This window comes from Terrapene carolina, unplaced genomic scaffold (assembly GCF_002925995.2).
Source record: "Terrapene carolina triunguis isolate 2854851 unplaced genomic scaffold, T_m_triunguis-2.0 Scaffold33642, whole genome shotgun sequence".
Classification (NCBI taxonomy): Eukaryota; Metazoa; Chordata; order Testudines; family Emydidae; genus Terrapene; species Terrapene triunguis.
Window position 1 is genome coordinate 13,018 of NW_020697993.1, and position 790 is coordinate 13,807.

Genomic DNA, 790 nt, shown 5'->3' on the forward strand with positions numbered 1-790 from the left:
GTTGAACCCCAGCTGGACACTGGCAGGACACCCCCTCTCTTCCCCCCCCCAGGGAGCTGTGTTTGGGTCCGGGGCGCCAGCAGGAGCAGTGGGGGGTGGGGGGCTACAGTGCCCCCCAAAGGACGGGCTGAGAGACGGCCTGATGTGGGGGTTCCCCCACACTGGGGCATTGATGGCAGAGGGTCTGGGGGCTCTGAGCGGGTTCCTCTGCCTGGCTCCCTCTCTACCAACCCCGAATCCTCCCCCCCCACGTGACACAGGAACCCCAATGAACCCCGGATCCCCCCACTCCCCCAGGGTGCACTGGGCCTGCCCCCTCCAGGCCCCCAGGCCAGGCTCCCCCCCCCAATAAAGACACAAGGTGGCTGGGAAGAGGCTCTGGGCCAGGTTTAATGGGCGGGCACCCCTGGGGGGGGCCCTAGGGCGGGCAGCAGAAGAAACGGGCGTCGTTGAGGGCCGTGTTGTCCCCCTGATGGCCCCCCGGCTCCTCCACCCGGGTCTGGAGGCCGCAGACGGAGCCGGAGAGGCAGGGGCGGCTCCAGGGCCCCTCCTGGTCCCCGGCGTCCCCAGCGTCGCCGACCAGCAGCTCCCCGTCGGAGCAGGCCACGCGCAGGCCGGTGGCGGCCACGTCGTCCCCAGTGTCCTGCCGCGGCTGCACCCCCAGCGAGACGGCGCGAAGGTAGCCCCGGGGGCAGTACCGGGCACCCTGCCACCTGCCCCACCTGAGCCAGGGTAGGAGAGGAGGGGTTAGATCCATCTGTCCATCCGTCCCTCCACCCATCTACCCACC

At 70.6% G+C, this 790-nt stretch overlaps 1 protein-coding gene across 1 annotated transcript; it reads right to left on the minus strand.

Annotated features, from left to right (window-relative positions):
• Positions 1–362: 362 nt before the first annotated feature.
• Positions 363–722, minus strand: LOC112123794 (vitelline membrane outer layer protein 1-like; the record flags this gene model as incomplete). Its single annotated transcript, XM_024222374.1, has 1 exon — positions 363–722. A coding segment is annotated over one exon (304 nt), but the record flags the coding sequence as incomplete, so codon positions are not given.
• Positions 723–790: the final 68 nt, after the last annotated feature.